This window comes from Camelus bactrianus, chromosome 13 (genome assembly GCF_048773025.1).
Source record: "Camelus bactrianus isolate YW-2024 breed Bactrian camel chromosome 13, ASM4877302v1, whole genome shotgun sequence".
NCBI classification, from domain to species: domain Eukaryota; kingdom Metazoa; phylum Chordata; class Mammalia; order Artiodactyla; family Camelidae; genus Camelus; species Camelus bactrianus.
Window position 1 is genome coordinate 54,539,301 of NC_133551.1, and position 25,079 is coordinate 54,564,379.

A 25,079-nucleotide genomic window follows, 5' to 3' on the forward strand; every position below is an offset into this window, starting at 1 on the left:
ACAACTGGAATGCTCACACTCATGGTGCGGCTATATAATAGCACAACAACTTTGGAAAATTGGCAGTTTTTTGAAAAGTTAAAGGTGTATCTTTCATATGACTAAACATTCTAGTCGTAGATATTTAACCAAGAGAAATGAAAGGATATTTCATACAAGGACTTGTAGAGGAATATTTATAGCAGCTCAGTTTATATAGCCCAAAACTGGAATAAACTCAAATGTCCATTTGGTGAATGAATAAACAAATTGTGGTATATTCATACAAAAGAATGCTACTCAGCAATCGTAAGGAAAGAACTATTGGTACACACAGCACATAAATGAATAGCTAAATAATTTTGCTAAATGAGAGAAGCCATACCAAAAAAAAGTGCATACTATGTGATTCCACTTACATAAAATTCTAGAAAATGCAAACTAATCTATAGTGACAGGAAACAGAGCAGGTTGCTTGGGGATGGGGGTGGGGAGGAGAAGGGATTGGAAAGGAGCATGAGAAATCTTTGGATGTGATGGATATGTTCATTATTTTGGTTGTGGTCATGGTTTCACAGGTGTACACATATGTCAAAATTTATCAAATTGTACACTTTAAATATGTTCAATTTATTGTATGTCAGTTATACCTTAATAAAGTTGTTTAAAGTAGAAATTTGAATAAACTTCAAAGAAAATATATGACTGGCCAAAAAACAGGTGAGGTGTTCAGCCTCATTAGTCATCAGGAAAATGCAAATTAAATCAGAGTGAGATTACATTAGAATGACAAAAAAATTGAAAAGACCAAGAATACTGAGTATTGGTGAAATTATGGGACAACTGGAACTCTCATAACTTGCTGGTATAGCCATTTTGGACAGTAGTTCACCATTTCTTACAAAGTTAAACATACACTTAATGTAACAAGCCATAAATATTTCTAAGTATTTACTCAAGCTAGACTAAAATGAATCTTTGCATAAACATTTTTATTCTAACATTTATTACAGCTTTATTTATAAGATCTAAGAACTGAAAACAACTTCAATCTCCATCAGTAGATGAATGGGTAAATAAATGTTGGTATAGCTCTATAATGATATTACTCAGTAATAAAAAGGAGTGAACTACTGATACCCACAGTATCATGGATGAACCTTAAAAATGTTATGTTGAGTAAACGTATCCAGAAACAAAAAAAGTTTGCATCTGATTCTTTTTATATGAAATACAAGAAAGCCCACACTAACTAATGGTGAAGAAACAAATCAGTGATTCTCTGACCCTGGGGATGGAGGCAGGAATTTACTGCAGAGGGGCATAAATTAACTTTGGTTTCTTTTTTTTTAAAGTATTGTTGACATACAACATTATGTTAGTTTCAAGTGTGTTACATAATGATTTGATATTTGCATACTTTGTGAAATGTTCACCACAGTTAAGTCGAGTAACCATCTGTCCCCATACAAAGTTATTATAGTATCATTGATATTTCTTATGGTGTATATTGTATTCCTGTGGCTTGTTTATTTTATAACTGGAGGTTTGTACCTCTTGATCTCCTTCACCTATTTCATCCCCACCCCTCCTTCACCTATTTCATTGCCTCCCCTCTGGCACCCATCTGTTTGTTCTTTGTATCTATAAGTCCATTTTCATTTTGTTCTATTTGTTTTGTTTTTTAGACTTCACATATAAATGAGATCACACAGTATTTACCTTCTCTGTCTGACTTATTTCACTTAGCATAACATCCTCCAAGTCCATCCACATTATTGCAAATTGCAAATCTCATTTTTAATGGCTGAGTAGTATTCCATTGTATATATATGTACACCACTTCTTCATTCATTCATCTATCAGTGGATACTTAGGTTGCTTTTACATCTTGGCTATTATAAATAATGCTGCAGTGAACATTGGTGTGCCTATATCTTTCCAAATTAGTGGGGTTTTTTTTTACATTTTTTTCACTGATTTATAATCATTTTACAATGTTGTGTCAAATTCCAATGTAGAGCACAATTTTTCAGTTATACATGAACATATATCTATTCATTGTCACATTTTTTTCTCTGTGAGCTACCGTAAGATCTTGTATATATTTCCCTGTGCTATACGGTATAATCTTGTTTATCTATTCTACAATTTTGAAATCCTTGTCTATCTCCTTTAATTTTCTTTGGGTAAATACCCAGAAGCGAAATTGCTGGATCATATTGGCAGTTCTATTTTCAACTTTTTGAGGAGCCTCCATACTGTTTTTCATAGTGGCTGCACCAATTTGATCTCATCAACAGTATACAAGGATTCTTTTTTTTCCACATCCTACCAACACCTGCTATTTGTTGTCTTTTTGAAGATAACCACCTCACAACTGTCAGAATGGCTATCTCATTGTGGTTTGATTTGCATTTCCCTGATGATTAGTGATGTTTAGCATCTTTTCATATGTCTGTTATCCATCTGTATGTCTTTTTTCGAAAAAATGTGTATTCAGGCCCTCTGCACATTTTTTAATTGGGTTGTTTTTTTGATGTTGAGTTATATGAGTTGTTTGTATATTTTGGATGTTAACCCGTTATCAGATGTATCATTTGCAAATATCTTCTCCCATTCAGTAGGCTGCCTTTTCATTTTGGTTGATGGTTTCCTTTGCTCTGCAAAAGCTTTTTAGTTTGATGCGGTCCCATTTGTTTAATTTTGCTTTTTTTCCCCTTGCCTGAAGAGATCCAAAAAAATCAATATTGATTTTATGCTAAAACCGATATCAAATAGCTGACTGCCTTTGTTTTCAAGGAGTTTTATGATTTCAGGTCTTACATCTAAGTCTTTAATCCATTTTGAGTTTGAAAAAGCATACATAGTATGATTATTACTGTCTTGTTTTAAGCATAGAAAAAAATACAGGAAGATTTATATCAACATTTTAACGCCAGTTGGGGTGGTAAGATTAGTTTCTGTAATATTTTTGACAGTTTTGCATTTTTCAAAAAACATTGAACATGCAATTATTTCATGAAACATAATCTAAAAAATTGGCTGTATAATTTTTGCCTATTCAAATGAATTTTTGCATTTCTTTAGGTCCAAAAAGCAGTTAAAATTTCTAATCACTTAACCACAAACCTGTCTGCGAAGATTCCTGGTTGGTCGAAGAATGTATCAGTCCAGTCTGAGAAGTCAGAGGACTCTGGTACTATGCCTGCCATTCAGCAAGTAAAAAACCCTGGGGAAATCCAGATTTCTCCCCCTCTGCTGGTGACTCCCTCCTACAGTTATGCTACCTCTGCCCCCCAGGCCTCTTTCCCAAGCACCTCAGCACCAGGTGAGGCCCTTTGCTTCTGCCCTTGGAGATAGGATGGGAAAATAGATCCTTTGATCAAAGTGTTAACCTTTTAGTGGAAGGAAAGAAGGGAGGCATGACTTTTGAATACTGTAGGTTAGAGGAAGAAAAATAATCCTGTTGGTGTCCCTGTAATCATAGGACTGGGACTCTCCTTTTCAGTAAGCTCCAGCCTATGGGAATTTATGAGGCTCCTTCTCTCAGAACTGGTTTGCACTGTGCCTGGGATTTAAAGGCACAAGTTTCAATTAAATAATGTTCCAGGAACCAAACAAACAGAGGCCACTGGGAGGAAAGGGTTGGATCTGTACATCTGTTTGCCTTCTGAATGGCTGGTTGTAGGTCAGATATTTGTCTCTTTGATTTTGATAGCATCTTTATTTTTAAAGCAACTCACGGGAAGAATTATAGAGCATTGCCTTAACAGCAAGTCTATGCTTCATAAGTTCCATTCTAAGGTATTGGGAGGAAATGGTTAATCAAGGAAACTGTTGATCTTTATCTCCTGAAAAAGTCAGCAGGGTGAAGCAGGGCCAGTGAAAATAAATTTTTGCTGACTTTTAATTTCCTAAGGTCTACTTTGGTGGTAATACAACATGAAATTTTAGGGTTTCATCCCTGAAGCACTAAAGTAATTTTTGTATTCAGGCAGAATGCTTGCAAGTGTTGATGTAATTGTGAAAAGTTTGGGCTGTGCTATATATTTGACCATTATACTTCTGAAGTGGGGAGTTTCTTTCTTTTCTTTTCTTTTCTTTGAAAGTTACTTCAGATAATTCTTATTCCACCTCCCAGGGTGTATAATGCTGAAGCTTTCATAATGGATGGTTTCATTTCTCCCCAAGTTCAGTGTTCCCAAGCAGACAGATAAATCTCAAATTTCATATTTGTCAGGAAGCCCTTTTCACCTCCCAGTCTGGAAATGTGGGTGAACACACCAGTTGTTTGCTTTAAGCTCTCTGATTCCTAGGTCTCATACCAAATGAACAATTATTGTTAGAGAAATAAGATTTATATAATTGGTGGTTCTCAATAGCCTGTAAACATTTTTGGTGTTAACAGCTGTGGAGGAGGAGGAGAGGGTATATATAGTGGGTAGAGTCTAGGGGTACTGCTAAACATCTTACAAGGCTTAGGACGCACCCCCTAACCACCGCCTGCTCCTAGGCATACAACAAAGAATTATCTGGTCCAGAATGTCAATAGTACCAAAGTTGAGAAATCCTGACATGTATGGAATACCTGGTGAATAGCATAAAGACAGTATCTAGCTGATGTGGGTGTTCCAAAATGTTACAGTAGTTCAGGAAGTAGATCAGTTTGAACTGAGAAAGGTATAGAAAGATTTCCTGGAGAGAAGACTGGCTTTTAAGCTAGAAACAAAGTACTGTGTTTAGAGTAAAGTAAGCACACACTCCAGTTGAAGGACACAGCTTTAGCAAGGTTCTCAAGAGTAGACTATGGCTTCTATGGAGCACAAGAGGGAAAATGAATATATCTAGAGACAGAATTGGGTAGGAATGGTGAAATGATGTGATCAGATGATGATGGATCTCTAGAGCCAGGTTAGGAGTTTAGCCTTAAACATGGCATGGGAGTGGAGGTCTTAGGGTAGGAGAGTAACTTGGTAGGTGAGTATTTTAGAAACACTCTGTGATAGATGTTTTAGGAAGACAGATTGGATTAGAATGGAGAGAGCTAGCAGAAGGAAGACCAGTTAAGATTGGTGGAATTATCTAAGTCTGTGGTTGTAGCAATTTAAATGGAAAGAAAATTAAGGCTGTAGACATTTGTCTTTTCTTCTAGGAACTTTTTATATTTTATTAGAAAGTTATATATGAGCATAAAGTTGATCCTTGAAACAGAACTGACCTCTTGTTTATCGAATTCTGTGAAAAGTACTGTATAAAGAGAACTTAGAGACAGATCATACTTAGCTCACAGTGGAGAAAAACTCAGAGAAATAGGAAGAAAGTAGAACAATATGATGCCGTGATAACCAAGAGTTTTAAGATGGAGAGAGTCAGTAGTATTAGATGCCACAGAGGTGAAGGATGAGGGTTGAGAAACAACTATTAGATTTGTTAAGTTTGTTGATGATCTCAAAAGATCCTTTTCAGTCGAAAAGTGAGGATAAGAGTCAAATTTCAGGGGATTACAGAGTGGGTAAATAATAAGGAAAGGAAGGCAATAGCTGAATATTGTTTATAGAAGAAATTTGGCCACAAAAGGAGGGAAAGAAATGAGATAGTCTAGATCTCATTACTTATTTCATATCTTTTCTTTGTTTCCAGTTATAAAGGAACTGGTGGTATCTGCTGGAGAGAGTGTTCAGATGACGCTTCCTAAGAATGAAGTTCAGTTAAATGCGTTTGTTCTCCAAGAACCACGTGAAGGTAAAACATCCTCTTACACTTGGATAATGTTTTGATTTATAACGATACCTACATACCTTAGCCCATTTACTCCTTTAAGAGTAGGGTATAGCTTGCGTATGCACCGATGTGCTATAAGAGGCAATACAGTATAATCTTTGAGATCATAGGCTTTGATGTCAAGTCTGCGTTCAAATTCTAGCTCAACCAGTCATTAGCTGAATGATTTTAAGCAAATTATTTAACTTCTCTAAGTCTCCATTTCTTTCTCCGTAATATGAGGATAGTAATTCCTACTTCATCTGGCTACTTTAAGGGCAAAATGAAATGGCACTGTTTCAGTGCCTAGAACATAGCTAATATTCATGAATCTCTATTTTATTTATTTCCTCCCTGATCTTTATTATTTCTTTCCTTCTGCTGACTTTGGGTTTTGTTTGCTCTTCTTTTTCTAATTCGTTTAGATGGTAGGTTAGGTTGTTTATTTGAGATTGTTCTAATTTTTTGAGGAAGGCCTGATTGCTATGAACTTCCTTCTTAGGACTGTTTTTGCTGCATCCCATTGATTTTGTGTGGTTGTGTATTCATTGTCATTTGTCTCAAGATATTTTTAAATTTCTTTTTTGATTTCATTGTTGATTGATGCTCGTTAAATGGAGATTGTATTATACCCATTTAAAAGAGGAAGAAACTGAAACTCAGGTTACCCTGTTTATTTCGGCCAGACAACTAGTAAATAGCAGATATAGAGCTTATAGAGGAGTTATTAAGACTACTGCAAATACAGATTTGTCACTTAAAAAAAAAAGATAAGCCCAATGTGATATACAAAAATCAGATTTATAAGATATATAAATTGGGGGATGATTAGTTTATTATTTAAGGAAACTTGTGTAATATGAGTATCCCTTTCACCTTTGACGTATATGTTAATTTACCAAACTTTGACTTATAAACACAAATTCTCTTAAGACTATCTGTGACATGGAGTGAAGCATACTTTGGTGGAAATGATTGCATTGGGTTTATATTACTCTCATTGTAAGGTTAGTCACGTAGCTCATTATAAGGTTAGTTAAGTAGCTGCCACAGTCTATTCAGGATGAGGTCCTTCCATTTTAGGTACACATTTCCAATACAATATCCCTACGTTTGGGGCCTAATACCAAATAGTATATTTATGCAAAATGTACTTTTCTAGATGCCCTTTCTGTGTTGTATTGCTGTCCTCAAATTGAGTTTTCCTTATCAGTTCATTCTACCTTCCTCTAGAGAAACTTTTTCCTTTCCTCTTCTGGTGGTAAGTTATGGTAAATGGATTTGGTGATCTTTGAAGATGCAGGTGAGGAAAGAACTGTCTTTAGCTGCAGTTGCTTCCACTCTGGTGAAAGATATCCTGGCTCTCATGTATTTTCTTTTCTAACCCCTATTTGCGTATACATTTCTGCAAGTTAATATCACCTCGTGTATCAGTATTCCAAAACACATCGGTTCAGAAACAGATTCTTTCAACTCTCCTCTCCCCAGGTTCTTCAGCCTTTATCAGATGTATGAGGTGGATGGTTTCAAACTTTCAAAGGCTGGGGACAGTGAGGCAGGACAAGCTCTGCCTGTTTTTCATCCCCCTCATCTCCTGTGGCAGCCCCTGAAGCACCTCTCAGGGTCCCTCTAGGGTTCAGAGGCATGGTTTGAAAACCACTGCCCTGAATCATTAAAACCAGCATTCTGTCTAACAGACCTATACTCAGTTGTTCTTGCCCTTGGGCAGATTTCTGTCTGTAAGGTATAATTCATTCCCTGAGCTTTTCTGTTCTAGGAATATTGTCATTTTTTGAAATTTGTGTTGCTAGTCTTAGATGTTATAAAATTGTCAGTTCTCAAACTATCTGAGTCTGTTTTTTGTGTGAAAAAAAAAATTCCAAGTACGGTTCAAGAAGTGTCATCTCTTAGCACCAGTCCTACTTCTGCTTCTTTCCTACTCCTCACCTAACTTCTACATATACATTTATGAGAGCTGCCTGGGGCTGGCAGGTGGCCAAAACAAAGCTAGTATTTTGTGAAGAAAGGAAGAGTAATAGATCTGTTATCTCAGGCTTATAAAATAAAATCTGGCCTTAAGATGAAGGCTGTTTGGGATTAAGTTCTATGTGTTAACTTTAACTTTTGAACTCATAAAATAAGAAAAGGACCATTCTCTGTAAGTATTTTTCCTTTTATTTTTCCCTTTTTGGGTAGGAACTTAAACTAAACCTTCCTACCAAATCCCACCCTTTCATGGCCAGAAATGCATTTTGTTCCAAAAAAAAAATTTAAGACGACTTTAACTGGGGGAGGGGGAGGGGGGATATTCCATTTAGATAACAGGATTCTATCCTCACCCTACCCAGTCATGTAGTCTGAGCTACAAATGAGGACCATTTAATGCTTCATTTGATCTTAATTAATTTCAGTGGGGCCTGTTTTAAATGGTCCATCCCCTACCATCTTCTGCAGTGTGTTATTTAGCTCAGCAGGAATGAAGTAGCTCTTTTAACTCACCAGGGTGTGATGACCTCAGTGAGACGAGCATTGTTAGCACTCTGTAAAACGCTATTTTTGAACCATGTTATTTAGAAGTCATTGCTGTTCTTTGTTGCAAAAGAAGTTTTGTGAGAAAATGGCCTTTGTTCCCAGCGAGTTCACCCATAGTGGTTGGTAGGGCATGTGTTTTCACTGGGATGCTATACCATGAGCAACCTGGTATTTTGGGGGAGGACTAGCCCAAAGCAAGGTGGGTATGAGGCAGGAGTGAGCATTGCTGGAAGAGTGGAAGAAGCCTAACCATAGCTGAGTCAGCAGAATCCACCCTTTCTTTGAACAGAATGTTGAGCTTTCTTTTAGGCTTTGGGGTGGAATCTTGGAAACTAAGGCTTTGTCAAGATTTAGAAGAGATTTGGTATTGGCAGGCTGTGTGATGCCCTCTTGGTATGTAGGTGTGTATTTTCATGATTTTTGTAACTGCCCTTCTATAGGAGAAACCTACACCTACAACTGGCAGCTGATTACTCATCCTAAAGACTACAGTGGAGAAATGGAAGGGAAACATTCCCAGATCCTCAAACTGTCCAAGGTGAATTTGCCTCCTGTCACTTGCAGGGTTGGGGTGAAGGTATTGACCATTTTCTAAAATGTATAGTATAGAATTTTCTGTCCACATTTAAGTCAGGAATAATCTTTCAGAAGTGAATCCTCCAGAAGTCTTGCTGGCTGACATCCAGTATTTGTTAGTGTATGATTCTCAAATTTTCAGTTTTGGTGAGAATACTGTATAAGCATAGTGGTGATAGCTGAAAATATACACTAAACAGCTTTTAAGGGTAACATAAGGATTTTAGAATTTGGGAGATAAGCTAGGTTATTTGTGGCCACATGATTGTGTAAATTGGCTCAGTCTTTTTTGGGATTTAGTGTAGTTATTAAGAGCCATAAAAATGTTCATATTCTTTGGCCAAGCAATCTCATTTATTTATTCACTCAATCATTCAACAACTGTTCAGTGTATACTATGTGGCAGGTATTGGGGAATTTACCAGTGAATTAATCATAATCTTAACATTCAAGAACAATAGAGTCTAGTAGGTGATTCTGACTAGAAGCAGGTAATTATAACAGGGATATATTAGGTCAGTGCAGAGGGTATTGCAACCCTGGGGAGTTAGAGTAGCTTTCTTAGAGTTGACCTGACCTAATTAGGTCATGACAGGTGACTAACTGGGTACAGGATGGAGTGATAATACCCCAAGAAGAGGAAGCAGTATGGCTGCTGGGCCAAATAGTAGAGAGAAAATGTGGGAAAAGGGAATTATATGTGGTTCATCTGACTAGACCTATGGTATGAGAAGAGCAGTGGCACAGGTAAATTGGAGAGATGCAAGGGCCGTATTGCACAGAGCCTTGTGTGCCAGAGTAAGGACTTTGAATCTTATCCAGAGGGAATATGGAACCTTTGGAAGGTTTTAAGCAGGGGAATGACATGTTCATATTTTCAGTTTAGAAAGATCACCCTGACTGTAGATTGGGGGAGAAAAGACTCAAAACCAAGGAGACCAGTGAGGAATCTGTTGAAAAATGTAGTTTTGAGATGATAATAATCTGAGTTTAAAAAAAAGCTAAACAAATAAAACTTAAAAACCACCTGTTGAGCTTATACCATGCACCAGACAGATTGCTAATTATTTTATGCAGTTATTTCATTTAATCTTCCTAACAATCTCAAGATAGAAATATTAATATGTTTTCCAAATGACAAAACTAAAAATTAGAAAAATAAAATGATTTGGCCAAAGTGTACAGTGCTATTAAATGGTAGATTTGAACTGGAACTTTCCATCTCTAAAGCCCATGCTCTTAACAACTGTGCTGTGAGTGGTTAAAAACTAAGGTGATGGTAGTCTGAATGGAAAGAAGTGAGTGGATTTGAGAAACATTATGGAGACAACTTGATAAGTCTTGGTGATCAATTAATTGGGTGGAGGTGTTGGGGAAGAGACGTCTAGGATAACTCTAGCTTTTTGGCTTAGACATCTGAGTGAATGTTGGTACGTTTGTAGTGATATTCACTGAAATGAGGAGTGTAGAAAAAAGAGCAGGTTTGGGGAAGGTTTACAGATGATTAATTCATTTGGAGATAGAGCGAATTTGAGGTCCCTGTGAAACAGTGAGTGGAGGTGACCAATAAATAGCTCAGGGTAAGGGGCTAGACATGAGGATACAAGTCTGGGCTAGAAAGATAAATTTTTATATGGACCTTAAATAAATGACAACTCAAGCCATGGTAATAGATGAAATCATCGAAAGAGAGTGTGTAAAGTGAAAAGTAAATGCATGCAGTTTGAATCCTGGGGAACGCTTTCATTAAAAGGTATGGAAGGAAGAGGAAATAGATGAGGAGTAGGCAGAGATGTGAAAGCCAAGGAAGGAGAGCATTACATGCGGTCAGTTAGCATTTACCCAAAGAAGACAATCCAAAAGAAAGGAAAAAAATCATTTTACCTGAAAGATGTTCATCATAGCATTAGGTAAAATAGTAAAAATTTGGGAATAACCCAAATTCCCAACAGTATGAAATGCTTATGTGAATTATGGCACATTTCTTCATATACTATTCTGCAGCCATTAAAATAACTATTAAAAAGATTGTTCTAATGGGGAAAGTGTTCATGCTAAATGAATGGAAGAAAGAACAATAAAAGTTTGATATACATCATGATTTTAGCTAGGCCTTGTGTTGAGTTTTTTTGTTGTTTTTTGGGGGGGGATTTAGTTTTATTTGTTTGTTTATTTATTTATGGCGATACTGGGGATTGAACACAGGACCTTGTGCATGCTAAGCATGCTTTCTGCCACTGAGCTCTACCCTGCTTTCTAGCTAGGCCTTCAGTACTACTGAAATATGAGCTCCTTGAAGGTAGGGAATCTTACATTACTCATCTCCAGAACCCAAGCCTAGGACAATGACCAGTATGTAATTGGTTCTGAATAAATATTTGTTGAACAAATGAACTGTTTCTAGCTGTTTTTTGTATATGGTAAAAGATTGGAAGGAAATTTAAAAAACAAAATGAATACTTGTTGTGTTAGGACCAGTGGGATTGTGGGTGATGTTTTTTCTTTTATATTATGTTCATACAGTTAGTGAAAATCAGGAGGGGAAAATACTCAGATATTTGGGAGCTATTTGGTGTTTTTACAGAATGTTTTTCTTTGCAGAGATGATTGTTTTAATTTCATAACTGAAGTAGGATGGTTGGGCCTTTAATATTCTTCTGAAAAGAAAATGGGAGTACAGAGATATTGAAATCCCTTCTGTTGTTCTAGAGTCAGCTAGTAATAAGATTCACATGAAAAGAGATGGTTTTTTAGTTTATAATTTATTGTTTCATCTCTTCAGCTAGTTTCCTTTCTCCATCTTGGAAATGGTACAAGAGGAGAGTGCAAGAATCAGCACTGGAAAGTTCAGACATGTGTTATTTTTAAGTATAATTGCTGCTCTTTGTGGTTGTCTAAAAGATCTTCTCTCACCTCTGCAGCTCACTCCAGGCCTGTATGAATTCAAAGTGATTGTAGATGGTCAGAATACCCACGGGGAAGGCTATGTGAATGTGACAGTAAAACCAGGTATGTTTCCCAACCTTGGTCAAGTCTCCATTGCTCCCTCTGCTGGATTCCCAAGGGGATGGAGATTTGACTTTAGGGTTTTTAAATTTCCTTTTTTTTTTTTTGTAATATATTTATGTATTGGGCAATTCTTAGTTTAATGTAGTAAAAGGTTAGGATGGCAAAGTGTATATAGTTTAATTCTAGGTGGAACACCTGGCTGGGCATGGAAACATTAGTCACATGGCCCACAGTGCAGTATGGCCTCCCTACTTGAGAATTTCTTCTCCAAGTGGGTCATGCTGAGAGAGGATCATGTGCTGCAATTAAGAGACATAAAAGCCAGGAGCCTCGGAGAAGCATGTAGAAAAAGAACCAGGCCAATGGCTGGCTCTGTCTGATCTCTTTCCAGAAATGTGGGCCTTTGCACACAGAATTCTTCGTTTAAACCCTGCCAGTCCTCTTCTGTCTTGGAAAACAAATCGCATCGTTATTTTTAAGTGATCCTCTGTTGATAGATTACAGTGTATTAGCAAGATACCTTGTTTTGCATTTTCAGAGAAATTTAGGGGAAGTTGGAAAGTAGCACATACATTGGCACAAACTCTTAATACTATTTTCTGTCTTTGTTGGTAATAGATTTTCTTTTCATTCCTGGAACTACAAGTCCTTTCACCTCCCTAAAAATGTGCTTAGCATCAGGACCATTTGATTATTTCTCAAAAGGCCACTGGGTTTGTAGCTCACAGTCATTCAAGTGGGCTGGAGTGTTTTGTGACCTTCCCATCATTCAGCCCTAGTCACCTCACGCATAGATCAGGGATGGTTAAGAAATCACTCATTATCTTTTCAGCACAGTCTGTGCCAAGTGCCAAGGGACAGTTTGCTTGCCAAGGCTTTTATTGCACAAAACTTGTTTGTCATCCACCTCTACTCAGCTTGCCTGAAGGCAGTCACTTGCTGCCATAGTACTTCTCCTGTACTAGATAGCACATGAGTGTTGAGAGAACACACTATGGCCTTAGCAATCATCAGGTTCAGAAGAGGCTTTAACACTCCCAGGTGTCAGGTTAGAATGGCAACCTGATCTTCTGACTTTCCCATCTGGCGATGCTTCAGCAATCAGTTATGTAATGGAAGTTGGCCTGCTTCTCCTATAATTTATAAAGCCCCTCTTGCAATTTCTTCTGGGTCATGTCTTTGCAGAGCCCCGTAAGAATCAGCCTCCTGTTGCCATTGTATCACCACAGTTCCAGGAGATCTCTCTGCCAACCACTTCTACAGTCATTGATGGCAGCCGTGAGTACTTGTCTAACATGATGTTTTAGAATAGCATTCACTGTGTACTCTGGTAGAAAACTCTGGTAGAAGATTTGGGTCCAGCTATATCTGCATACTGTTTAGGCCAGTCTTCTTGGCTGTGTATGGGAAAACCAACCATCAGAAGCAACTGATTAGGAAGTAAATACCAGACAGACCCTGTATAAAATCCCCGTGTGGCTTGTCTGAAGTAATATTTCTGCTCTGAAATGGTAAGAAAGTGAGATGATTCATATATTCAGCATTATTTCAATTGAAACTTGCTGGTTTTCAAATTTGCTTTGCTAGAGTTGCCATTCTCAGTTATGGAAACAAAGCTCCTTCCTATCATGGTAAGAGAAGTAACTGAGTCTTGACGAAGAGCTCTCATCCAGCCATCACTGCTTAGCAGGACTGTTGTCAGCCTTCTCCTGAAGAGAGACACAGAGTGTGCTCCACACCCCTGCCTGGGCTCATTATTTTACCCTTCAAAGTAGTGTTACCTGAGAGGTGACATGAGAGGATTTCTGGGTCTTAGTCTTTGATCCTAGCTGTATGTGTGCAGGGGAGTTCAGTCCTATCACCTTGTTTGCTTGGTTTCTTTTGAGACCCATTAAGGCTTTGTTACCCTCACTGCCTTGGCACCAGCAGTGGTTTTGGCAGAGGTAGTCATGGCTTTAGCAGAGGAATCTCCAGCAAGGTTTAGCATTTAACGTAGATGGTTCTGGTAAGAAGAGGAAGAGAGAAGAGTAGCAGGCCAAGAGGAAGAGACAGAATAGGAAGAAATACTTGTGAGAGTGGTAGAAAGGGCTCACATAGTATGATTTTATTTTGTATTTTTGAATGGATCAAAGTTTAATAATATGTAAAGGTATACAATGAAAAGAATCATTACCATCCCTATCTTGCAACTATCTAGTTTTCCTCTAGACAACCAATGGTATTATTTTATGTATCTTTCTAGAGCTATTTTACGCCTATATAAGAAAATATATACACAGTCTTTATGTTAAGACATTATGCACACTGTTACGGTACAATGCTTGTTTCTATATATTGGAGAATTTTTCTTGATCAGTACATGCATTACTTCTTCATTCTTCTTTTTCTTTTAACTGTTACATGGATAATTTCATTGTAGGGATATATACTTGTTTTCAGTCAGTCTCCTGATGACCATTTAGGTTATTTTTGATTTGCTGTTACAAATAATGTTACCATGCATAATCTTGTAAGCATGACATTGAACACATGTGCAAGTATATCTGTAGGATAAACTCCTAGAGGAGGAATTGCAGGGCAAAGACAAATTTTGCCAAATTGCTCTTTATATAGGGTGTGTCAATTTATGCTTCCACCATGGCTTATCAGGGGGCCTCTTTCGCCATACCTTTACCCATATCATGTGTTATGAAACTTTTGATAGGTTAAAAAGTGCTGTCTCAAGTGTAATTTAAGTTTGCATTTCTTTTATTTTTAGTGAGGTTGAGTATCCTTCCATGTGTTTAAGAAATTTTGATTTTCCTTTTTTTATACTGTAGCATTTTAACCAGAGGTTGCCTGTGTTGGAGTCCCTGGAAAACTATGCAGTGAAATATTCATAGAGAGGCAGAATGACCCAATAATCTTAGGGAAGAAATACACTAGAGAGATACTCTGTAAATTTAAAAAGTTTTTCTAGCCTCAAATCTCGGGGTAGTTGCCCTGGTTTGTGTAAACTGAGTAAGTGCTGAGACCCAGCACTCTCATGTTGTGACTGATGTTTCTTTATGGTCAAGAAAGCACTGATGATGATAGAATCGTCCAGTACCATTGGGAAGAACTCAAGGGACCTCTGAGAGAAGAGAAGATTTCTGAAGATACAGCCATTTTAAAACTAAGTAAGCTCGTCCCTGGGAACTACACTTTCAGGTAAATTTGGATCCTTCAAGTTTACCATGGGCTGTTTTTATCCCCTTGTGGGTCTTATATTCTTATAGGAGTAACTCTGACAGATACCAAATTCCCTGTAGATTGGTTGGTAATATAGCCTTTGGTTCCATTGGTTCTTTGAGTCATGTAGTGATTGTGGTTATAGCAGTGGTAAGTTTTTAGGACAAAGATCCTTGCACAATACATCAGGATCCACCACAGTTAATCCCCAAAGCCTTACTTGGCATATACCCAAACTTTTTTTTTTTTTTTTTTAAGTATTTTTGTCATTAAGTGAAAGGGCCCATCTTCCTTTGCCTTTTCTCAGGAAAAATCTAGAAGGAATCTATTCTCATATTATCTCTTCTCTTTGGGAAATGCTTCCTTAACTTATAATATCTCAGAATCTTTACTTTTGACTAGTGGTTTATTTGAATATGATTTGTAGGATCTTTCTGTGTCAGGGCTTTTTGGAGAATTTGATTCAAAGTCAGTCTTTTTGGAAACTGGTGTTGACATTCTATATTGTAATTAATAAGAGTGATTAACAGAGGCTGACTCTAGAGTAATCCTCTTTATATTTGCATTATTCTTTGTATGTTACAAGGCACTTGTACATGAGTGTCATATAAACACCATGTGTGCACTGTGCTATCCTCATTTTACATCTGAGAAAATTGAGGCTCAGTGTATTTACTAACTTCTCTGCGGTCACACAGCCAAAACTGAAATGCAGATTTTCTAACTCCGAGTCAGGGCCCATTCTACTCTCCTCTTTGACTTGACCCATAAGTGTTTTGTTTATGCTTCCCTGAATACCCTTCTCAATCTGTTGGAGTTCTGCCTATCTTTAAAGACTTCTTCAGTTTTCTGCGAGACTCTCTGAGATTCCACCACAGAGGAGAGAATATGTCTCTCCTCTTTCCCTTTTGCGCTCAGTGCCTCTATGTGGCGCCTGCCGTGGCATAACAGCTTGTTCATGGGTGTCCATCTTCTCCACTGGATCTGAGATTAATCACGTTTTAGACACTGTCAGGGACACAGCGATAAATGTCCTAGCACAGCATCTACCATTTAAATAAATATGCAAGTTCTGACTCAGCAGCACTCTCACTGTCTCAAGACTTAGGGGAATTAAAGGTAGCTGCCACTGCAACAAGGTAGGAGCCTTCTCATTGCCTTAAAATGGAAATGTGAGTTGGTTTTTACCTTAGATTTCTAATGCAGGAATTTTAACATTTATGGAATTTAGCCTGTGTCACATTGATCCTTTTTGAAATAGTACCAATAATAGCTACTGCTTCTTGAACGTTAACTAGTGGTTAGTGTTGTGTGACCTCTTTGTACACAGTAGCTCATTTAATATCCTTGTAGCTGGTATTACAATTACTCTTATGTTACAGGTGAATAAATTTAGGTACAGAAAGGTTAAGTAACTTGCCCAAGGACACACAGGCTGTCTGACTCCAGAGTCTTAACCTTTTTTTTTTTTCATTTTTTTTATTGAGTTATAGTCATTTTACAATGTTGTGTCAATTTCCAGCATAGAGCACAATTTTTCAGTTATTCATGAACATACATATATTCATTGTCGCATATTTTTGATGTGAGCTACCACTATATCTTGTATATATTTATTTCCCTGTGCTATACAGTATAATCTTGTTTATCTCTTGTACATATGCCTGTCAGTATCTGCAAATTTCGAACTCCCAGTCTGTCTTAAGCTTTTAACCATAGTGTTAACCTAGAGTGTTTTAGGTGGGTGGGGTATTGGGAGTTACTCTTTTTATCTAAGCCTCAATTCATGAAATGACGGGATTGGATTTGATAAACATTAAGGTCCAATCTGTTTGATTCCACTTACCTTTTCTTTTCCCCTATGTGGCAGTGGCCTCAACCCTGTGGTCAGCTGCTGTCTGGTTCCAGGATTCTTACATACAAGCCAGGGACTGTTTGAGGTGAAAATCAGAGTAATGGGCCGCTGCCATTTTGCCATTTGTCTATAATTTGTTTTTGTTCTGAACTAAGAGACAAATAGGATATGTTAAAAAAAAAAAAAAAACCTGTGTAAACAGAGAAACTGGAAAAAGAGGAAAACTTCTATAGATTTTTCTTTTTCAGATGTTTGCTGATTTGTGCATGTCTAGGTATCTGATGTTTTTGTGCTCTTTTTCTAAAGGCTCTAATCCCAAAAAATCCCCTTTAAGACCATAGGTAAAAGGTGAGACTGTGGGATAAAATTCCACAGATGTCTGACTCTTTCTGTGGCTGGTGGTGATATAACACCACATAAACAAACGACATGTCTTTTCTATGCTTTTCCTCTTTCTGTCAGCAAAATGGAAGGAGCCCAAACCTCCTTGCTTGCTTATGCTCACATTTTGAGGTGGCAAGAGAAGCTTTAGGCTGTTCAGCTGGAAGGCATCATTTAGGTAAAAGCCTGCTCTTATAAATGAACATTTTTTTTTTCCTCTTGCAAATCATCTTTCACACTGCCACAAACTGTGGGACTGTTGCGTAGGAGAATTCATTTCCATCTAAGGCTCCTGTCTTACTGGAGCCAGCCCTCCTGGTCAATCCTAGAGGCTGTCTGCCTGGGAAGTCCATTCTCATGCTGTGTACACAGCCAAAACAGGATGATGGGAGGAGAGTCTGCTGCAGTCAGAGCTTGCTTTATTTAGTGTAGCGTTGTTGAGCCCCATAGGAATAGAGGCCAGAGATTATCACTTCTTAAGACTTGGTTCTAGGCTTTGGAATCAGAGCATCTTGGCTCACCATGTAGCTCCAGGCAGGTTCCTTAGCCTTTCTAAGCCTCCTATAAAGTGAGATTGATGATACCTATTCTATGATTGCTGTGAGGGCCCGATCAGACAGTGGGACCTTGCAGAGGTCCCAGCCACCGACACATGCAGGCAGCAGAGCAAAATGGTGCTAAAGTATATTGCCCGGATTCAGATCCTGACTCCACTACTTTCAAGCTTGGGCAAGTTACTTTACTTCTCTCTGTCTCAGTCTCCCCGAATACGTAAGGAGTAAAATGGAGATAGTACTTTAGAGAGCTATTGTAAGGACTGAATACAATATAAAGCACTTAGCAGTGCCTGGCACACAGTAAACCCTCAGTCAGTGTTAGCGTCTAGTATTACTCTACCTTTCCAAAAGGAATAGGTAAGAATTGGTTACCAGTTGGTAACCCTGTCACCTTGGTATTTTTCAGCCTCAATTTTCAGTTCTCTCATGTTTATTCCTTTTTCCTTAAGCACATCCCTGACTGTACTCCCCTCTCTGCCCTGATAGCTTAACTGTAGTAGACTCTGATGGAGCTACCAACTCTACCACTGCAAGCCTGACAGTGAACAAGGCCGTGGATTACCCCCCTGTGGCCAACGCAGGCCCCAACCAAGTGATCACTCTGCCCCAGAACTCCATCACCCTCTTTGGGAATCAGAGCACCGATGATCACGGCATCGCCAGCTATGAGTGGTCACTCAGCCCAAGCAGCAAAGGGAAAGTGATGGAGATGCAGGTAGGAGGGAATGGTTTCTGTCTTTTCTTGCCCAGGGGAATTAGAGCTGCTGGGCTGGGTCACCCATCCAAGGCTTATTTTTGCTCCGTTTTAATAACCAAAGTCAGATTTGTGCATAGAACATTTGCATTTTTAAAAAACATCTAGAAAGTTTGAGGCCTTTAGTTAACACGTTAACAAAAACCTTTATCTTAAACGTTTAGTATTAGAGGAAAAAACTGGATGAGAAATGTTAACTGTTCTAGGGTGATTCCAGGGAGTCAAATTCTTTCGAAGCTACAAGGGTGCAGATCTTAGTGAGGTCTATTACATATTGGAGGAGCTTGCCTGATTAGATGGTGAGCATCTTCTCTCTGGAGGTATTTAAGAGGAGACTAGGTCTGTCACCAGGCAGGTAATATAAATAAATAAAGAAAACTGGATGGGTCTATGGTGAGCCAGAGGATGTAAGCCGGACTGAAGGGGTCAGCTGCCCCTCAGGTCCAGCTCATTGTTGTCACATTGGAGTATGGCCCCAGTGTTACTAGATCCTCTAGCTTTTCAAGAAATCTAGACCTTTATATGTAATTTTCCCACTTTTGAGACACTAAGGCCTCATAAATGTCTGCAAGCTGTATTCAGCCCAGAAGCTGCCAGATTTTGCCTGCTGTTCTAAAGGAAGTTCCTGCATTGGCAGTTTGCTCTAAATTATTTATAATGTTCCTTCTGACACTCAGGAGTCTATGTTTCCAGATTTGAGGCATGATAAAACTCACATTTCACCTGGCTTTAGTTTAAGTATTATGTTAGGTTTTTCTGCTTACAGATTGTGTACAAACCTTTAAGGGGACAGTGTGGCATTACATAGCATCTTGAGTTGTTGCTGCCATGTTTATTGAGGCAGCTTTGTTAGGATCACACTGTATGGCCTCAGTAGGAAGAACATTGTTTTTAAAATTGTGTTATTTTATTATATGTTCATGGTCTTTCTGGCTTGTGTCAGAGAGAGACTGATCTTGGTTATCTCTACATTTGCCTGTACCCTCCTTCCTTGTGAGAGCTCTGACTGTATCTGGAACTGCTACTGTGTCAGGGAGGGTTGTTCTCTTGAAGGGGGAAACTTAACAAGATGTCCCACAGTGTCTGATTCAGCATTCAGTACTTATGTTGAATTGGGCAATAATAGCCCAACCTAGGTTTAGAAAACTGGGTAAATCAGTTAAGTGAGAGTAGGACTTACTGTATGATGTTATGGTTCTGGGAGTCTGCTTTTCCACTTGTCTGTATTTATTTACCCAGGGTGTTAGAACACCAACCCTGCAGCTGTCTGCCATGCAGGAAGGAGACTACACTTACCAGCTCACAGTGACTGACACAATTGGACAGCAGGCCACCGCTCAAGTGACTGTTATTGTGCAGCCTGGTAAGTTCCAACCTTGTGGTGCAGGCTCTTCTGTTGGCTGGTCCCTTGAACCTTGGGGAAGAAGAGGGCTCAGGTTCTGAGCTGTATGAGGATAGAAGTGGGAGGTACCAATTTGTGGAGCCCCTGCAATTTCTGTTGTCCGTTCCCCTAGGGTTTTCTTCATAGCAAAAGAGAAGGAGCACGTCACAGCGTCAGCTTGTGCCCTTGTTCTTCGCTAGTTATTGTGCCTTCGAGGGGATCTAGCAGATAAGAGTCTCTACCATCCCAAATCCTACCAAGTCCTTTAAGGGCCAGCTTAAAGCCCACTTCCTCAAGAAGGCCCTGCCTTATCTCTCAGACCCTTTCATTTGGAACGCTTATGACAGTATATTTCAAATTTAGCACGGAATTATAACTTCATTATATTCTGCCATGTTCTTTCAGAATCGTTTCATATGTTTCAGTCTTATATTCTTAATTGTGAACTCCCTGACCATATCCGTATCTCCCACAGTATCTGACAGTTCTGTGGGTGGAGAAGCGGAGTCCTTGTGGCTTCTAGAGTGTACGTCCCAGTTGGTTCCTCTCCTTTCCAGCTGGACTGCCTGTTTTGACCTCCAAGTCTCTGTCTTCTAGAAAACAACAAGCCTCCACAGGCAGATGCAGGCCCAGATAAAGAGCTAACTCTTCCCGTGGATAGCACAACCCTGGATGGCAGCAAAAGCTCAGACGATCAGAAAATTATCTCATATCTCTGGGAAAAAACACAGTGAGTATTGACACACAACCCTTATGTATGCAATAGCTCCAGACCTTTGCAGGGCAAAGTTTTACTTGCTTCTGTGATTTTACTTACTTACTCTTATTAGCTTTCAAGAGGGGTGACTGAGAAAGAAATGTTTGCAATCCAAACTTCAACTCTAATAAAATGATATAAGATAATTTTTGATAGAAAAAAAAATGCTTACCATCAGCTGTCCCCAGGTAGTACTTTGTGGTCCTGGTGCTTTTACAGGTACAATCCATCTGCTGAAATGCATAGTTTAATTACACTTAAGAGGCAGGATGGAAGGGGTAATGGAGCAGAAAAATACTGTTGCTCAAAATTAACTGGGTAAGGCTGGCAGGGGGGATGGGGCAGAGCAGCTATTAAGGAGAATTGAAAATTCATCTGCAAGATGAAAGCATTACACTGTTACTGTTTCCTTGAAGACACCATTTACCATTTATGTTAGCCAGAGGCCAAAGGCAGGAACCAAAATAATACTAATTAAATTGGAATTACCTAATCGAACCATTCCTGGTTCTCACAGTTTCTTTCAGCTTCTTTAAACCATAACAAATGGAACTCAAATTATATGCAGGATTCAACAGGAAGCAAAAGAATTCCAAGGAAGATTTAAAAGCATTCTCAATTTTCAAAGGTAGCGACCACAGGACAGACTGGGATTTTTGTTTTTGTTTTTGACTAGGGCATTAGAGATGGGTGGGGAGGGGCTGTAATTTGACTTGAAAAACCACTTGCCTTATGATTGGTGAGTTGGAGTCTAGAGATTATTTTCCTTAGTTCTTGTTTCTTTCGGAAAACCTCATTTTCCTCAACCCAGCATGTTTTAATTATGATTGTTGAAGATACGGCTGTTAAACCTTTTAGTTGAGTTTTACTGGTGTTTTTACAGCAGAAATGATGCTTAGCATAGCTTCTTGGAGAAATCTGTTTCCAGAGGGGCTGCTAGGGTCAGGGTTATTCATTTAAACAGCAAAACAACACAGAGCAAAACCTCAGAATCTGCAGATTTCTGTGATCATCCTGTAGTGTTAAGGAAAGCTCTGAGGCATTTTGATCCTTGAGGAGGGCTGTCTGCTGTGTGCAGTGTTGTGTCTGGATGTTGGCACAGAGCTCACTCTTCTGCTGCCGGCTGCTGTGTGAGGCCACAGTGGGGAAGGAAGGATGTGGGGTGTTCTGGGTCCTCTGTGATTCTGTCCAGGAGCTGGGGGGAGTTTTGCTTATAGAGCTGCTAAGAAGAGGATGGTTTTACCCTGAGAGTTCCTCTGCAGCCTTGGCCCATTTCCTTTCCCCGACTTCTCAGCAGGAGGGAGCTTGGCATGCATTTTGCTTCTTTGCTGGCAAGAGCTGAACCAACTACTGGGCCAGAAATGCTTTTTAGAAACATCACTCTTAAATCATTCTTTTGATCAAAGACCTGCTCAGAGCACTTTCTTCCTTTTACAAACTGGAACAGCAAAGGGTTTGAATGTTCTAGAAGCTCTTACAAAGGATAAGGCTATATGTGTTTGAAAGCTGGTGAATTGAATTTTCTGATCAGCAGGTAGCGTGTATTTTGGGGTCAAATATCACTCTGTCCAAATGGAGTATTTTTAAACATGCCCTCTCAAGGTCTGGGAAACAATAGTTCGGGTCTTAGTTGAGGCAATAATTGTCCGTTCCTGCTGAATCAGGGACAGGGGAACAACAGACAGGTACAACTCCACCCTCTTATTTTCTCTCTTTGTCCAGGGGGCCTGACGGGGTACAGCTGGAGAATGCTAACAGCAGTGTTGCCACTGTGGCTGGGCTGCAAGTGGGAACCTACGTGTTCACCTTGACTGTCAAAGATGAGAGGAACCTGCAAAGCCAGAGCTCTGTGAATGTCATTGTCAAAGAAGGTACCTTACTGTCTCGAGTTGGTGCAGCAGCCTCTGGGTCAGATAACTGAAGAATCCATCATCTCGTTTGGCTGCAGAAATTGATTAGAGACAAAGGGTGGGAAAGAAAGTTGAGGGTAAGGGCATGTGTTAGTTGCTTTTCTAAAACAGCCTTTAAATTGAGAGTGACTATAAGGTGAATTTTAACTTCTTGTTTTCCCTCCCTCACTCTCTTCCTTCTCAATTAAATAAGGAAAGAATTAAAGTTTTTTTTCCTTTGCACTTTTATTTTGCCTTTGCTGCTAAAACCTGGGATTTCTGTGACTCTCCCGCTTGCTACAGTGACACCTGCTGTCAGACTTTAGAATGACTGCCCTGCATTGTGTCTTCCTATGGTCATCCTAGGAGCCTGCACACTGAGGCCAACTTAACAAAAGTGGATGGTTTGCAGCATGGTGATCAGTGATGGTCTTGGGAGAGGACTAAAAGCTGATAGTAGGAAAAACTATCAGATATGCAGATGATGTCCAGACAGTACACTGAGCTCAGAGAATATAGAGCACACACTGAGTAAACAAAGCTGCAGGTGGGGCCCAGGATAAGAAAAGTCTCTCTCTCTCTCTTTTTCTCTATTAAATGCTAAGAAAGGAGTCTAAAAAGATGTTCAGAGACTAACATCTTAAGTCATATTTTGAAGAGAATTTGTGGTATTAGCTGGATGAAATCCCGAACTTCAGGCCTTTGTTTTCAATCATGATATTCCCCCAAAGCAGAGGAGTGGATTCCTTTTGGGGAGGCTGCTGTGAGAATACAAGCGGAAACTATGCTTGTCCGCTCTATTGTACACTGTCAGGAGAACATTTCTCTGGGTGGAACTGGAGCCTCAGGACCTGCTGCCCTGGTAGCTTTAAATCTACACTGTTAGTTGCTGGCATGGATACGCATTTAAAACAGTTCTCCATTCCAGATGTTTTTGATATTTAATTTCCTCATAAGCATCATGAAGAATCATTCCTTCTTTTTCTGAATGTTACATTATTTCAATGGTTTCTCTTTGGTTAGAAATAAACAAACCACCTCTTGCCAAGATAACTGGGAATGTGGTGATTACCTTGCCCACGGACACGGCAGAGTTGGACGGCTCCAAGTCCTCCGATGACAAGGGGATAGTCAGCTACCTCTGGACTCGAGATGAGGGAAGCCCAGCAGCAGGGGTAAGTGTGCCAGGAGGTGGTGAGCCACGCAGGTCAAGGTGGTGAGATGGGAGAGGAGGCTGAGCCAGACATCCAGTAATCTATTTTAACTAAGTGGTCTCTTGGGTCAAACCTGGATTGCTCTCTGAAATCCAGGGTGATTAAATGACTTGCTTAGGGTCACCCCTCAAGCTGGCATGGGACAAAATGTGATTCTCTTCCCTGATTCTAGTGGCTGTGGGCTGTAGTGCCATCACAGAGCAGGAACTGCCCCAGGTCGAAGCTGTCCAGCCCAGAGCGGGGCTTAGTTATGGCAGAAGCAGCAGCTGACTCCACGGTAGGAGTGTGGATCTGTCCTGCAACATAGCCATGTTGTTCAACCCCACAGGAGGTGTTAAATCATTCCGACCACCACCCTGTCCTCTTTCTTTCCAACCTGATCGAGGGAACCTACACATTTCACCTGAAAGTGACTGACGCGAAGGGTGAGAGTGACACAGACCGGACCACTGTGGAGGTGAAACCTGGTGAGTTCATCTAGAAGGGGACGGAGCAGAGTTGCTGGATCAGCCAAGCAGGGCCTCCATCCAGAGACCCTTCCCCCTGCATGTTCAGAGCCAGATAGCATATCCAGCTTAAAAAAAACCCTAGATCTCCCAAACCGAGAACTCCTTAGAGGTTGTCTGTTCCAAGACCTCTCCTACCCATTCAGGAGTTCAGACCCACCCCCCCGCCCCCCATCTCAGATGAAGAAATAGAGACTCACAGAGAGCAGGGCTTGCTCAGCTTCACACAGCAATTGTGTCAGAGCCAGGCCTTTGTCCCCCTACTCCAGCACTTTTTCCTCTCTGTGTGACTGATGAGAGAGGGCTCAGGGTGCTTTAAGGAATATGAGCTCAGGAATAACTTGAGTCATGATGTCTCGTCAGCACCCAGATGCAGAAAACAATTTATTTTTGTAAGTTGAGCCTCAGGCTTTATCTGCCAACTCAGGGAAGGTAAAGTAACTGATGTCTTTTATATTTTTCAGATTTGCAGAAATAAAATTTCCTTCTTAAATAGAACCATGTTTTTGTTTTGTTTCAAGGCTAATTTGGTATTAGGGAGGAAGTGAACACAGGGTGAGGTAGAGCTTTATAAATTCCTGAGCATGTAATGAGAAGGTATATTAACTTTAAACCTACTGTTTATTATCTAGGCCAAGTTCATGTCTCAGATAGGAAGGGATCTTGGCAGGTCTTCCAATCCTTGTCCTACCTCTATGAAGGACAACAGCCAAGAC

General features: G+C 39.5%; 1 protein-coding gene across 8 annotated transcripts in view; it reads left to right on the forward strand.

The window, feature by feature from the left end:
• The window catches only part of KIAA0319L (KIAA0319 like), a 99,689-nt gene that overhangs the window by 49,423 nt on the left and 25,187 nt on the right, over window positions 1-25,079 (forward strand). For all 8 annotated transcript variants that reach the window (XR_006726696.2, XR_006726695.2, XM_010959914.3 and 5 more), the window contains exons 4-15: window positions 3,070-3,310; window positions 5,623-5,724; window positions 8,715-8,812; window positions 11,772-11,859; window positions 13,045-13,137; window positions 14,916-15,048; window positions 18,349-18,577; window positions 19,856-19,979; window positions 20,595-20,727; window positions 22,477-22,625; window positions 23,667-23,818; window positions 24,186-24,324. Coding sequence is in view for 6 of the 8 variants with exons in the window: in XM_010959914.3 (XP_010958216.2) it covers window positions 3,070-3,310; window positions 5,623-5,724; window positions 8,715-8,812; window positions 11,772-11,859; window positions 13,045-13,137; window positions 14,916-15,048; window positions 18,349-18,577; window positions 19,856-19,979; window positions 20,595-20,727; window positions 22,477-22,625; window positions 23,667-23,818; window positions 24,186-24,324 (1,681 nt within the window). In the remaining 2 variants the exon portion in view is untranslated. The remainder of the gene's footprint in view (window positions 1-3,069; window positions 3,311-5,622; window positions 5,725-8,714; window positions 8,813-11,771; window positions 11,860-13,044; window positions 13,138-14,915; window positions 15,049-18,348; window positions 18,578-19,855; window positions 19,980-20,594; window positions 20,728-22,476; window positions 22,626-23,666; window positions 23,819-24,185; window positions 24,325-25,079) is intronic.